General features: G+C 37.1%; 2 protein-coding genes across 6 annotated transcripts; one reads left to right on the forward strand and one right to left on the reverse strand.

Annotated features, from left to right (window-relative positions):
• Window positions 1-139: 139 nt before the first annotated feature.
• On the forward strand, window positions 140-5,792 carry LOC143146682 (poly(A) RNA polymerase gld-2 homolog A). Of its 5 annotated transcripts, none has more exons than XM_076311189.1 (12): window positions 140-484; window positions 874-1,632; window positions 1,718-1,830; window positions 1,957-2,106; window positions 2,213-2,397; window positions 2,465-2,748; window positions 2,836-3,004; window positions 3,089-3,232; window positions 3,324-3,452; window positions 3,523-3,712; window positions 3,789-3,904; window positions 3,983-5,792. In XM_076311189.1, exons 2-12 carry the CDS (start codon window positions 1,447-1,449, stop codon window positions 4,144-4,146), a joined length of 1,830 nt encoding a protein of 609 aa, XP_076167304.1. In that variant the 5' UTR covers window positions 140-484; window positions 874-1,446; the 3' UTR covers window positions 4,147-5,792. The 5 variants fall into 5 exon arrangements, with proteins under 5 accessions (XP_076167304.1, XP_076167303.1, XP_076167305.1 ...); XM_076311188.1 differs by having other exon boundaries at window positions 874-1,086; window positions 1,486-1,632; window positions 1,718-2,106; XM_076311190.1 differs by having other exon boundaries at window positions 874-1,086; window positions 1,486-1,632; window positions 1,722-2,106.
• Window positions 5,793-6,081: 289 nt separating this feature from the next.
• Window positions 6,082-13,278, reverse strand: Upf1 (Upf1 RNA helicase). Its single transcript, XM_076311651.1, has 5 exons — window positions 12,709-13,278; window positions 11,625-11,902; window positions 11,405-11,560; window positions 10,731-11,324; window positions 6,082-10,639 (listed from the first exon to the last, which is right to left on the reverse strand). Exons 1-5 carry the CDS (start codon window positions 12,895-12,897, stop codon window positions 8,497-8,499), a joined length of 3,360 nt encoding a protein of 1,119 aa, XP_076167766.1. The 5' UTR covers window positions 12,898-13,278; the 3' UTR covers window positions 6,082-8,496.
• Between the last annotated feature and the right edge of the window lie 467 nt (window positions 13,279-13,745).

Raw genomic sequence — 13,745 nt, forward strand, 5'->3', positions numbered from 1 at the left:
CGGATAAAATTCAAAGGTTTACTTTCTTTCAGAAGTATTTATAAATAATTATTTAATTGTTGAGGCGATAGGCAAATTTTTTCATAGCTCCTTTGGTAAGTTCCCGATTTTCCTCGTGTCTCGCCATCTAACGTCATGTTTCGTAAATGTTTAGTGTCAAGCTGAGAAACGTCTATCACGTCGAGGAATTCGAAAATTTAAACGGGCAAGTTTCGTAGTTAGTCGAAATGCGTTAAATGTGACAAGATCCTCGCGCAAATCCCAAGGACGTGTTTGTCGTGAAAATAATACCTGTTATCAAGGATTGCGTGAAACTTTTCACTGGATTCCGGCGGGAGATACAACTACGTCTAACACAATTTTAAACATCATTGTCCCGATAATTATTCAAAAGCGCCGAGAAAACGGATCACAGATTTTTCTCCTTTGGCAAATATCACGTTAGATCGAACACGGATCCTCGCAACATGGCGACACAAAATAGGTACACGATCACTTGCTATTAATGTTGCTTGAAACAACAATGAATTCTGTGCTAGCTTTTTTCTTCAATGCATTTTGCTTTCTGTCATTTTTTGTCGTCCACGTTGATCATCAGTTCATGCGATTTTCAAGTTCTTTACGTCCACTGTCAGACGTTAACCGCACGACAGGTAGACTTTTTTTACACAAAGCACATTTTGAATTTAACCGACCGATGGTCCACGTATATTTTCTATCGTAATCGTATCGTGTGAGCAATGAGTTAGAAATAAGGTTCTAATTATATAGTGTTGCGATATTGGTTCAACGTAACCTAACATGTACAAACCATTGACCTACCAACTCATTGAATTTCTTTTGGCACTTAAAGTCTTTTATGTTGTTTTTCAGGAACGCACTTTGTAAATTGTAAAGCTGCACATTACAGAGAATTTAGGAAACATAAACGTTTAGTTTCGAAATAACAACTCCCATACAAAAATACTGTTTACTATTGGGATTGCACGACAATAAGCAAGATATAGGCAGAGAAGCAAGTTCCCACATATTGGAAATAATTGAATGTTACGAGGGAATGAGATGCATTGAAAAAGGAGATACATGGTTCATATTTAGTTCTCACGAAACTGTTATCAATTTATATATTATTTATTTAGTAATTAATTAGAAATATATATTTAATAAATTATAGTTTTCCCTGTTATTCATCAAAACCAATGAGCAAATATTTATACTAAAAGAAGTATAACAGGGGAAAAATATTTGAATATGTTAATGATAGATACAGAATTGTCTTGGAATTAATTTTATTTTGTACTTTAATGTAGTGTAAATTAATATAAATAATATTCAGTATATTGATACATTATTATATACATGATAGTAGTTGTGCAGTAAAAGAATAGAATATTTCTTATACATCTAAGTAGTAAATTTTGTAGCATTTGCACATTTATTTTGACTATGTATCACACTATGTATCCACCACAAATAATGGTGCAGATAATGGGTGGCCAACAGGCAAATGGACAGTGTCCACCAGTTCAAACACATGCAATACACCTTCACGGTACAAGTGCGTTCCATCAGACCGAATACACAAAGTACTGCCCAGATACTTGTACACAGAATAGACATCAAATGATACAGGTATATCTGTGTTTGTAAATTAATAATTATTAATATATTTTACTTACTGGTATCATTTTCTTGAGTACAAACAGTATTCTTGCAGACAGGATCTTATCCGTTGGAGTTATTGCAATTGATGGGCGTTGAAATACCTTCTTTACGACGCATAGAATATGTGCAATCAAATAGTAGCATGCCTTCAGGAAACTGGCAAAGGTGTGTGAATACATCAAACAGTACACCTATTATACCATCTCCACATCTTGCTTTTAGATCAAACAATAACGGTTTGGTAAAAAAATCAAATTGGTATAGTAAAATTGGTAAAAGAAATTCATTTAGAGATTCATTTGGAAACAATGAAAAGTATGGCAGTGATAGCGGCTTTAGTTCTCGTTCTCCGACACCAAATAAATATCAAATCGATAGTAGTCAAACGGAAAGTTCGGATGAACGAGACTCTATTATTTCTTCTGTTGAACAAAGTATTAAGTACGTATTGTGTATTTAGAAAGAAAGCACAACCAATTCAATATTATTTACAAATATAATGACGTGATTGTTTAATATTTTAAATTAAGAGATTATTTTATTTTAGGAAATCGCCCAAAATACATTCAAATAATGTTACAAATAATAGAATAATACAATATGGCATAATTTCAAACACCCCTACGCATCAGTTCTATCAGAATCAAAGACACGTTAATTGCTATCCCACTACAATGTCTACATCTAGGTCTCAAGTACAAAATTATCAGAATAAAAGAAGATACCACTCAGGTATATTTGCATTTACGACAAATGAATCTGTTCACACATTCGTTTTAGGAATAAATTATACTTTCAGGGAGAAATAGTCCACCTCCTCAACGATTACAACGAAGTAAAAAATATATGGGATTAGTATCACCAAATTATAATACAATTCCTAGGTATGGAATTGCCCCAGATCGATTTCTTGCTAGATCACATTTAGTTGAAGTAACTCATACACCAGACGAACTACTTAATGGATCAATTTGGGATAACCTTTCGAAAGAGATTTGGTCTAAGTTTATGTTAAATCAACAGACTGAAACTGTTTACAGAAATAAAATGATGCTCTGGAGATATCTTTATGTTTACATTAAGGTAATATCATATATTATGATTAATGTATAATCTTTATAATCATAAATCATTTTAAACAATTAGTTTTGGAATGTTTAATGTGTTTAGACTGCATTTCCAAAATATGGATTATTTTTGGTTGGGTCTACAATGAATGGTTTTGGATCGGATAACAGCGATGTTGACATGTGCCTTTTAGTAAGGCATACAGAGATGGATCAGAGAAACGAAGCTATTGGACATTTGGAACAAATACTGAAATGTCTTAAGAGATGTGGTACATCAATCTAAACGTTAGATTTGCGTTACAGAAACACATTGTATATTTATGATTAATGAAATGATGTTTCCATTACAACAGGTTTTATAGAACAGTTGGAACTTATACAAGCAAAGGTACCGATTTTGAAATTTCACGATTCAATACAAAATTTAGAAGTTGATTTAAATTGCAACAATGCTGTCGGTATCCGGAATACTCACTTGCTCTACTGTTATTCGCGAAGTAAGATTACTGTATATAAAAGAATAAATAAAAACATATCATATACAAGAAACTCCAACTGATAAAAGTAATACTCTAAATACTTTTACAGTTGACTGGAGAGTAAGGCCATTGGTACTTGTGGTCAAACTTTGGGCTCAATCACAAAATATTAATGATGCCAAAAATATGACCATATCGAGTTATTCTTTGGTTCTTATGGTTATTCATTTTTTGCAACGTACGTACGCCCTTTTTTAGTTCAACGAATATCATTCGGACTTTGTATGATTGTCATTATTCGTTTACAGATGGCGTCAATCCACCAGTTTTACCTTGCTTACATTCTCTTTACGAAGGAAAATTTACACCGCACACGGATATTCATTGTATAGATATCCAGGAAGAATTAGATATTCCAGCTTTTGTACTTCAGCCTAAAAATCAGCAGCCGCTGGGGGATCTTCTTGTAGAATTTTTTAGATATTATGTCATGTTCAAGTGAGTAAGAAAAATCATTATATTATGGTTTATTTCAATAAACAGTGTCATACTAAGCCAATAATATTTTAATCAGTTTCAATCAATACGCAATATCGGTGCGTTTGGCTAATAAAGTACCAATAGAGGATTGTCGAAGGGCACGATCTTATAAAAATGATCCTCATCAGTGGAAATATTTATGCATCGAGGGTGGGTATTTTAACTTAAGATTAACATACGAGATAATGTTTTACAGTTGATACTTAGATGATATGTGTGTTTTCATAGAGCCATTTGATCTAACCAACACTGCAAGATCGGTTTACGATCCAGACGTATTCGCAAGGATCAAACATGTATTTGATTGTACATACCAGAATTTGAAGGAACATCACGACTTAGCTAGGATATTTGTCAAGGTGGATTTTGCTTCATCCTATATCGTAACGTAACCACGGTCTGCAGGCTAGTATAGAAATACTCGTTATCTAGGATAATTTTATATTCGAGAGCAGTTTATTTTTGCAATCGGCCTCTTATCAACATAATCCGGGGCAACTCGACTGATATATCTTTACCACCGATGTATGAGATGAAAAGTACAATGGGGTAGTCTTCTACGCTTATCTCGAGCTAACACGCTCATATCTTGTGATAATAGCCTGTGCTTATATGCGACGGCTCATCTGTTCCGTTTATAAAATCGAACTTTTTTCTCGTTTCGTTTCCGTTCTATTTACTTTTTATAAATGTGTAAAGCCTCTTATTATATGAGTTTTTATACGGAACGAAAATGCAACTTTGTAATCAAAAATGTTGAAGATATATTCATAAATATTCGAAATTTTTCTTTAAATACGTATCGTAACATGTGCAATAGCGTTCGTAAGTATGGAGAAAACCCTAAATGAAATCGAGGGTACGATAGCGATAAGCTGTGGGTTTGTAACGCTTTTCTTTTCCGTACGAACATCATTGATTACTGTGTTCGGAATTTGTTCGATTTGATTTCGATGTATGCTCTTCCATAAAGTTTTTCAAAACTTTTTCAAACATGAAAATACGGTGCCTTACAATTGTTGGGCTACTATAATACATGTAGTCCCTCATTTGAATATGATACATTGAAAAAAACATCTCAATAGAATTTCAGTTCCTCTTGACAATTACTTATAGTAAAAATTAATATTGGCCCAATACATAGGGAAAATATCTACGTTTAAAAATTCAAGAATGACATGTCGGTGAATTTTTGTTAGAACAGAAAAAGAGGTACTTATTCTTAATTGAAACTTGTAGTGACCTTAAAGTTATACTTAAAAAGTACTAAAAAAAGGTAACAAAAAAAAATTAAAAATATAAAAAAAAATTGTTCGAAAGAAATAATATGAGAAAATCAAAAAAATCCTCATTATATGTAAATCGACAACATCGAAATTTTCTTAAATACACGTATTTCACTTAATATAAAAAAAAAAAGAAAATTTAAAATTATCTCACCAAAAGAGTTTAATATTATCTATATTTTATGGTGATCAAATTTGGTTACCTATATCATGTGCCAAAGTAAAAAATTAATTTCGTCTTTCATACACGAAGAAATTTTATAATACGTGTAGTCTGCTCAATCTGTATTTTTAAGAAAAGCAGGCCAGATCAATTATGCATTTGAAAATTTTAAGAATAGACTGAACAGTACTTTGTTACGTAATTAAACTTTGCAATATTATCTTCTAAAATAGTTGTTTGTTAAAGAAAGTTCCTAATTTCAATAAAAATCTGAAGTCTCTAGGTTGATTTCGTTTCTAGTCTCGTTTCGACTAGTCTTTCGTTTGCTAGAAACATAATGTAATTTGTTAAATAATATTTAAAATAACATTTAGAAAACAGGAGGCTGTGCTGACAGTATAAAAATAATTTAGTGCAATATTCAATCTTTAGGCCTATATAAATAAGTAACAAATGAATTACGTTTCTTAATTGTAGTTCAAATATAAAATGATTGCTTTGTTAAAGATCAGTTTCATAAATTTGTTGATAAAATTCGTTGGTTTCTAATGTTAATAACCTATATTATTGCTGAATAGGCCTAATATATTTTTCTAATTCATTATTTACTTATTTTTGTAACAAATATAAAAGATCTAAAAATTAAGTACCTTCCTTCGCTCGAATTGGAAACTTTATTATATTCCTTTTTTTTTTTGTCAATTCTACGCACATGTAACGCTAAATTTTAATGTAATAATAACAAACTTTTGTAATTTTCATTTTGCTGTTAAATAAAAAATATTTATATACGTATAAACTTTGAGTATTGATTGACTATGCAATTAACAATTTTATTTCAGTAGGTAAGGTAGGTTTCAAATAGAGACAAAACGTTACTTTCTTCAAATTAAATTTATTCGTTCCATAAGATTTCACAATGAATTTCCATATTATATTCTGCAGTTAGCGGTGCGCTGTTGGTCGGAAAGAAGAAAAGAAAACAATTTTGTGTTGTATAGTGCTGTTTTTTTTCTCTTTCGTAATTCTCAATTTATTCTGTAATCGATTCATTATCGCAAGAAGCCAGCACAGACAGAAAGTAGAAAATAAAGTAGCAGGGGTGTGTACGTAAGAGGGTAAAAAAAGAACGAAACAAAAAGGAAAGCGTCTGAATTAAAAATTAGTAGATAGAACGATACTTTGGTCAGTATATTAGAACGAGTAAAATACCTTGAACGCTAAATGGGACTACTCATATCATTACGGACAATGAATAACGTTCGAAATTCAGATAATTTCTGTACACTTCAGAGCTGCATCCACTGCATCCAAAAGGTGTTGGTATGATTGTATCATTAGTAGTCGGAATTGATCTTTTCCATTATTCAGAGAACAGTTATTCTCAATGTTTCCAACGCATATTAAGCAATCTCTGTTATGTGAATCTGTTCATATATAATCGGTTCTTGTTGGTCGTTTCGACTGGTACGTTCTACCAAAGAGAAACACAAACGCCGAATGAAATTTGTTTCTCCATTATTGCGCTCTGTCGACCCCTGCGGTAAATAAAATATATACACGTATATGTACCGGTCTAACCAGAAAAATAGAAACTAATTAACACGATCGGAATTAGGTCAGTAGGATTCCTTATGAGGTTAGCGTAATGTCTACATCACGCTGAGCCTATGAGAAAGAATTCCTCCTTCGTGATGATGCTTTAAGTGTCGGCCTCGTACTGTTTGATGACAATTTCTTTGGCGACATTCGATCGAATGATATTCGCCAGTAAAACAAGTCCGTATTTATGTCGTCCTGCTCTTGTTTTCGACGTGTCGCAATATCCACGTGTTATTGTCGCTTCCTTCGTGGTTAATGATATAGAGGTTGTGATCAAAAGAGGTGGTGTACGGGCCGCCAAGGATGATTCCGAGATCCCATGGAATCTTTATAGGCGTGTTCGCTTTCCTCCTTTTTTTTCGACGTAGTCATTCCCATATACAATGAGTCATAAATGTATTTGAACGCTTGCAATCATAAACTCTAATCAACAAGATTTATAAGTTAAATTGAACACTTCCAAATATTGTTTTGGTTACAATATGACATGAGTATTGGAATTATACTGTCAAAGTTTGTAAGCAGTTGAATAAAGTATTTGGCAGTTGCAAAACATTTATTGTAAACGTAAGCTATTTGATGATTACAAAAACATACACAAAAAACGCTTCATACGATTAGTGCCACAAAAGCAATTGAATTAAATATTAATTTCTAATAAAGGAATAGTAATTTACTCTTCAAGTACATTTGACATCTTTACACAGCTCACATTTGTAATAATTGTTTTGTAACTGTTGTATACATTAGTAGTAGTCATTTCAAATTTTGACAGTGAAATCCTGACAGTTGTTCCATAGTTGTAACAATATTTTGGAAAGCTTCAATGCAACTTACATACCTTGTTTGTTACAATTTTTGTCTGTAAGTATTCGAACACTTTGTAAACCAGTGCACCTTGTGGGAAATTGGAAAGACACGTAACGTGTATCGATATGCCAATACAATCTTCAATCTCTTTCTTTCCCATTGTTTTATTGCTGGCTGTGGATCTTTCGTTCCATTGACCATGAATACTCATGACACTGTCCTTGTTTGCCTTCGTTGTAGAGAGAGATTCGTGCAATTGTGCGTTACAGATACTACGTTGGCACACTTGTCGAAATTTGGTCGAGTCACGAAGCGTTACACGTCCCGTATCTTCTTTTTTTTACTATTATTATTATCGTCTTTTTATTTTTTTTGTTTTTCGTAGTTTTGTCTTTTTTTTGTTGTTGTAATTATAGCGTCACTCGATCCCCGCGATAAAACGGTCCGTTCACGATAAGCGCGTGTCACGGTGAGTTGGTGGTGTGATTGTGTCGTCTCCTAGTCTTATTCCTTATTTTCCATTGGCGTGTCGCCGCACATTATTACATCCCAGCGGTGTTACCATTCGTTTCTTGCCGTCTGAAACGTATTTTTTTTTTTTGTTTTCATTTTTGCTTGTTCGAGTTGACGGTTATCTGGCGACGAACTCCCTCTGTTATTGCTGTTGCTTTTATTTCGTTTGTTTTCTTGCTTGTTTTAAAACCCTCTTTAACGTCGACGACTGCGTGCATAATGCCGTACTCGATCGCCTCGAGCCGTTTTACCGTTTCGCGCAGTTAGTGATTTGTGGTTGTTGGTCGAAGAAGAATTGGTCGAACGAGCCTTCAGTCGCTCCCGCGACGCTGCATAGCAATTGCGTTGCTCAGCCGTACGGTCTCGGCTCAGTATGGCTGGGAGAACTGTCCCCCGGCTTGTGACTGTCCAGACTGATAGAAACCACTTCGATCGCCCTGATAAGTCGAATCCTGTGACAACAAACCGTCCATTTGCGACTGGAACTCCCCGACCGCAAACGAATCCTGAGAGAGTTCCGCTTGACTCAATCCAGGCTGAGAGAGACTGAAGCCTGGTTGCGACATGCCCTGCGTGGTGCCTTGAGTCAATGGTAAACCCGGTTGACTGTATGGTTGTGTGTTTTGTTCTGTTTGACTTAATTTGCCCATTCGGGGTCCCTGCTTGTTCTTGGATAACACTGTACCCCGACGATTGCGCTGATTTTGTCTGGCCTGCAATGCCTGCTGGTGTTGATTGTAGAAACGCGGCGGCACGTGCGCCATGTTCATGAACATTCCTACCGGGACTGGAACGTTGTTCATCGCTGCCTGAGCCCTTTCCGGACTGATGTAGCTGATGGTGTCGTGGGTTCTGCTGAATATGTCCAACGGAACGTTCCTCTGGTAATACGGATTGTGATTTTGCGTTCCGTTGACTTGAGCACCCGACCGATCGTATACCGATCCTGGGATGAGAGCCTCTCGGGCATCGTACATCGACGTAGACATGAAGTGAGAACCTGGATTCGCGGCGTTCACGAGTTTCTTGGGTTTGGCGAATTGTATCATGGATTCTTTAAGATTGTTCAACGGTCCCTCCACGAGGACCTTCTGTTCCTTGTAGAAACTGAGCAAGTGATTCCAAAGCGGCTGCTTGGACAGCACCTTCGGATTCCCCACAATTATAATTCCGTACTTGGCACGGGTCAGCGCGACGTTCAAGCGTCTCGGGTCGTTTAGAAACCCAATACCTTGGTGTTCGTTCGATCGAACGCAGGACATGATTATTATATCCTTTTCCCTACCTTGGAACGCGTCGACACTAGCAACCTCAATCTCTTGGTAAAGTTTCGAATGCAACGAACCTTGGTACTGCATGTACTGAACTAGGTAGGCTCTCTGTCCCTCGTATGGCGTAATTACGCCTATCTGTTCGGGTTTCACGCCGCAGCGTAAAAATCGTGTTGCTATTTTTTCGACATTCGACGCTTCGGTTCGATTCAAATACGACGTACCGCTACCGGCGATCTCCTCTTGACCCTGTGTGACGTAAAAGAACATTGGTTTGTCAGGCGCCGGCCAAGGGAAGTCGATCTTCAACAATTTCCTTTCATCGGCGCACACGCCGTTTTGCAAGGAACCTTCGTAGAAAAAGTTAGACGGAAAGCGTGACAGATCCGGATGCATGCGATATTGTACCTCCAACCGGAAAGGTCTGATTCCGAGCACGACCAATCTCTCGAACAGAGATTGCGATAAACCCGCTCTGGCAGCCTTTTTGCACATGACTACCGGTCCCAATTGACAGTGATCACCGACGAGAATCAACTGTTTCGCGCCAAGGACTACCGGTACCATGCATTCGGGTTCGGTCGCTTGCATACTCTCATCAATAAGGATCGAATGAAATTTAAGTCTGTGTAGCCTCGGATCACCGGCTCCGACGCAGGTGCAACAAATCACATCGGCCGCTTCTAATAGTTCTTTCTCTGCCGCTTTCTTCAACAGTCTGTAACGTTTCTCGTCGACACTGGACAGTTCACCGGTCTCGTCTTTCAGTTGTTGTAGCTTCTGCAACTCGGTATTCGTTTCCATGTTTTTGATCTGATTGTGAAGAGCAAGGAAGCTCACCGGCGAATCGATCGCCTCGCGTGATTTCGCGCACAGTCGCACGACTTTCAAGTTGGACTTGTGTATCTTTTCCGTAAGTTGATCCACGGCTGTGTTAGAAGGAGCGCATACCAACACGGGCCCACCGTTTTGTTTTACGAGTTGGTACACTATCGTGGCGCTAGTCACAGTTTTTCCTGTACCAGGTGGTCCTTGAATTAGAGACAACGGTCTCTGTACGGCATGTTTTACAGCGTATACTTGGGATCGATTCAAATCGGGTAAGTTAGGAGCGCTGAAGTGCTTTGGAAGGTGACAACGAAACAGGACTTCTTCCACTTCGTGTCCTAATAATCTGTGATATATGTAAGCGGACACGGAAGTATCGTCCACAGCAAATTTCCGTAATGCTAATTGCATGCTACAATGGGAAAAGATTATACATTGTACGATTATCAATGATATATTACCTAATTTTAACAAATAATCGAAAGTTTCGAAACGACACTTACCGGTCAAAACTAGTACTTTTCCAAATAAAGTCTACGACAAAATTACTGATACATTCCGTTGGAGCACCGGAATTATTTTTCAATTCGATTCCGACTTCTTCTCCGTAATTGTCAGGAATTTTTATCACATGACCGATGCCTGACCAAGGCTTGTGAAGTTCACCCAAATACCGAAGTCTTAATTCGTCCCCATGCATTAATTTCATATCACCGTCAGTTTTCGCTAGCATAAAGTATGCAATTGTCTTTTTGTTCAGACCAACATCCCATCGAACTTCAATGTTTTCCTGGGTCTGAGACTCTTTTAAACGTTTATCGTAATCTGCTTCCAACTTTACGAGAGGACCAAATATATTCTGATACTGATAGCCATCTTCATACCGCAGAAGAACTTGTTGCGGTTCTTCGTCTACTCCAGGCTTTTCAAGGTCTTGGAAAGTTGCGTCAACGTTATCGCGCCACAATTCTTCCAATTTGTTAATTTGTTGTGCAGAAATTTGTCTAGCTCGTAACTGTTCCTGTTCAGATGGGATTTTAACCAACCACGCTAAAAAGCTGCGATCTTCGATGAGCGGTTTCCATTGTTCTTGATCCCTAATAGATTTAAGAAACATTAAAAGTTATAAAAGTTCATTGTATTGCTAATTTTTCTTTAAAAAGAAAGAAGCATTTACCAGTTCATGTCCTTTAAGGAACTTTGAGCTGCACATGGTTGCCTGCAAAGTAATACAACAACGGAGTCTGCCTTTGCAGGAATAAAGCCAAGCACAAAGACATTTCTAACAGCGCAAGAGTAACATTCCAGAACCGTTTCCCCCAAAGGACCATCTCTGTAATGTAAAGAAAAAAATGACAGTGCAGAATTATAAAATGATATTAAGTAGAATACAATACCTGTGCAGAGTGACTTCCTTGTGTTTAGCTCGGACAAGGTGATTTATAATATGTGAACCAGATGTGTTTCCACGTCCATTACAGAACCATTTCCGGCAAACATTGCACATAACAACGCATGATGCTTCGTGAATTCCACAATATTTACAAGCGTGTTCTGGTAAATCACGATTGTAGTACGCCTCTTCTTCTTCTTCTTCAAACTGTAATTCGGCAAGACTTTGTGCTGCTCCAGAAATCTTCAAGTCCAAAGATGAGCCACCACTTGTTCCATTAACCTAAATAAGAATTAAATGCATGGGAAACTTTACCATTAAATACTTGCATTATATATTAATTGATTAGACATTTAGTTTCAATGTTTTACATTGCTTGTATCTTGTTTACTATTACCATTTGTTTTGTCATAATAATATACAAGACTATATTTTGAACATTTTATTATATAAACCGATATAATACGTTATCATTAGCATTACCATGTATGGTAAAATGCTAATTATAAAGTAACGTAAGAACAAACTAAATATACAACTTCTGTATTAATTAAGCAGCTATTTTTGCGGACATACTCAAATTGTCTATGCAATATAATCTATTATTGTATATCGTAGGGTGTATACTTTATATTTTCCTGTAAAGAGAAGTAAATGAGGAAATAAGTTAGTCATAATACAGACCGCTAATCTTGCACAACAATGTGAAACAAGATTTTGCACGCAAGTATCACCTAACCTCGTGGCGTCGAAAAAATTACTCCAAAAAACCGATTACAACAAACAGGAAGCTCGTTCACCATTAGGCGTTGATTGAAATTAAGCTCATGAGAGAACTATCCCGAATGTACGACACGGAATTGGAAAAAAAGCTGGGGTCACGAAAGCAAGGTAAGGCGTGAACGTGTGACCCTGATGTCGGGCGTCGGAATTTACAAGGAGCACGGTAAACGAACGAGGTTAGGTGGTTGTAGCCGCGTGACTACGGAAAATTGAAAGACCTCCGACAATGAATTAACGAAGAAACGAAAACAGAGAATAGGTTAGAGGTCGAATTCAAGGAACATATGACGAGCTAAAAAACCAACCTGTACAGGCTGGCTAGGTTGACTTTGAACAGCATCGTGCTGCGAAGCCTGAGTTTGACTCGGCGACGGTAACGTGAAGTCCGTGAAATCAAATTCACTGCCTTGCGTATCAGCTCCGATTAAATCCGCTTCCTCTGTGTCGAGGAACGTGAGTGTTTGACTACTAGGTCCGTACGCGTCGACGCTCATCCTGGTACGATACTCGACGTCCTTTTCGTGTCCCACGATGGATAGACTGTCCCGCGGTTCGTAAACCAGCGAACACCGTCGCGCGTGATAATGCCGCGACACCAAAACGCTCGTAAAACAATCGTCGGACAAGTGGAAACCACCAATGTGTATAAAGTGAACGGTTAACACTTTCGACGAAAGTGGCCCAGAGAATCCTACGCCATACTTTGTCTCGCGCAAGTCTCGCGCCCACCAACACCGACACGAGTTACACACAACTAACTTTTCTTCTTTGCGCTCGTCGCGTGTTACGTCATCAGCTGATCTCCAAGTGCGTCGAGAGAGAGAAGGTTGGGGACTCCGACGATTTCCCCGCTCGAGACACGTCGATTGGCGGCTTTTTCGCGATTGAATCCTCTGTGCCGATTCCTCTCGAAATATTTATCGGTCAAACACGTCCGATAAGAGATAGATTGCATCATGGGCCACTAGATGGTGACACTGATACGGTTCGGTGACCGTAGATTGTTGGCGGGAAAAATATTTGTACTACAGTTGATTATATTTTTTATTTTCATTATTATTGTTTACTGTAATGTGTCACTTTTTCCCATAGGATTCACATTGTTCTATCCCAAGATTTCAATTAACCAAGCAAAATGCAAGTTTTCAATATTTAAGATAACCATTAAACTTTTTCGTAAGTAATGTAGTTTTAGTTTTTTCTAGGTTAGATTTACTGTACAATGCCGGTCAATTAGGTCGTTTGGAAGGAGTGATTATTTAGCGTATATTTATTTATACAGTAATACCTTTTTCGTAATCGTGGTATTTTGATAAATTATCTACATCCAGGAGAAAAGGAG

Source organism: Ptiloglossa arizonensis, chromosome 5, assembly GCF_051014685.1.
Source record: "Ptiloglossa arizonensis isolate GNS036 chromosome 5, iyPtiAriz1_principal, whole genome shotgun sequence".
NCBI lineage: Eukaryota > Metazoa > Arthropoda > Insecta > Hymenoptera > Colletidae > Ptiloglossa > Ptiloglossa arizonensis.

Coding starts and splice junctions, on each gene's coding strand:
- LOC143146682 (XM_076311187.1), top strand. CDS start 1,447: ATGTATCACACTATGTATCCACCACAAATAATGGTGCAGATAATGGGT. Junction 2,398..2,464: donor TAAAAGAAGATACCACTCAG/GTATATTTGCAT, acceptor TTATACTTTCAG/GGAGAAATAGTCCACCTCCT. Junction 2,749..2,835: donor ATCTTTATGTTTACATTAAG/GTAATATCATAT, acceptor TAATGTGTTTAG/ACTGCATTTCCAAAATATGG.
- Upf1 (XM_076311651.1), bottom strand. CDS start 12,897: ATGAGCGTCGACGCGTACGGACCTAGTAGTCAAACACTCACGTTCCTC. Junction 11,561..11,624: donor AAGGAAGTCACTCTGCACAG/GTATTGTATTCT, acceptor TTTACATTACAG/AGATGGTCCTTTGGGGGAAA. Junction 11,325..11,404: donor TCCTTAAAGGACATGAACTG/GTAAATGCTTCT, acceptor TAAATCTATTAG/GGATCAAGAACAATGGAAAC.